Source organism: Thecamonas trahens (assembly GCF_000142905.1).
Source record: "Thecamonas trahens ATCC 50062 unplaced genomic scaffold supercont1.33, whole genome shotgun sequence".
Classification (NCBI taxonomy): domain Eukaryota; order Apusomonadida; family Apusomonadidae; genus Thecamonas; species Thecamonas trahens.
The window spans coordinates 406,940-407,772 of record NW_013657647.1 but is presented as its reverse complement, the minus strand read 5'-3'; the positions used below and the strand labels follow the sequence as shown (position 1 = coordinate 407,772).

General features: G+C 66.6%; 1 protein-coding gene across 2 annotated transcripts in view; it reads right to left on the bottom strand.

Moving 5' to 3' along the window:
• Positions 1 to 81: 81 nt before the first annotated feature.
• The window catches only part of AMSG_06595, a gene marked incomplete at its 3' end in the record, with an annotated part of 1,615 nt that continues 863 nt past the window's right edge, over positions 82 to 833 (bottom strand). The window contains exons 3-5 of one of the 2 annotated variants that reach the window (XM_013900975.1): positions 694 to 774; positions 449 to 661; positions 82 to 346 (exon numbers count right to left, since the gene is read on the bottom strand). In XM_013900975.1, coding sequence (XP_013756429.1) covers positions 83 to 346; positions 449 to 661; positions 694 to 774 — 558 coding nt within the window. Of the gene's footprint in view, positions 662 to 693; positions 775 to 833 lie in introns of both variants that reach the window. The other variant, XM_013900974.1, reaches the window with a different exon arrangement.

Below are 833 nucleotides of genomic sequence, written 5' to 3'. Positions count from 1 at the left end.
GCCGCCATGTACAGCGGAGCATATCCGCCGCCACGCGGCCTTGTCGACATCGGCTCCACCCTCGCCCACCAGCCACCGCACCACACTCCAGATGGCCATTGGACGCAGCGATGTACAGCGGAGCATATCCGCCGCCAGCGGCCTTGTCGATACCCGCCCCGCCCTCGCCAGCCAGCCACCGCACCACATCCAGATTCCCGTTCTGCGCAGCGATATACAGCGGCGTAGCCCCGTTGTTGTTGGCCTTGTCGACACTCGCCCCGCCCTCGCCCGCCAGCCACCGCACCACATCCAGATGCCCGTTCTGCGCCGCCATGTACAGCGGAGCATATCCGCCATCTGCGGCCTTGTCGACATCCGCTCCACCCTCGCCCACCAGCCACCGCACCACATCCAGATGGCCATTGGACGCAGCGATGTACAGCGGAGCATATCCGCCGCCAGCGGCCTTGTCGACATCCGCCCCGCCCTCGTCTACCAGCCATCGCACCACATCCAGATGCCCGTTGGACGCAGCGACGTGCAGCGGAGTATACCCGTCGCTAGCGGCCTTGATGACATCCGCCCCGCCCTCGCCAGCCAGCCACCGCACCACATCCAGATGCCCGTTCTGCGCAGCGATATACAGCGGCGTAGCCCCGTTGTTGTTGGCCTTGTCTACCTCCGCCCGCCCTCGCCCGCCAGCCACCGCACCACATCCAGATGCCCGTTCTGCGCCGCCATGTACAGCGGAGCATATCCGCCATCTGCGGCCTTGTCGACATCCGCCCCGCCCTCGCCCACCAGCCACCGCACCACATCCAGATGGCCGTTGGACGCAGCGATGTACAGCG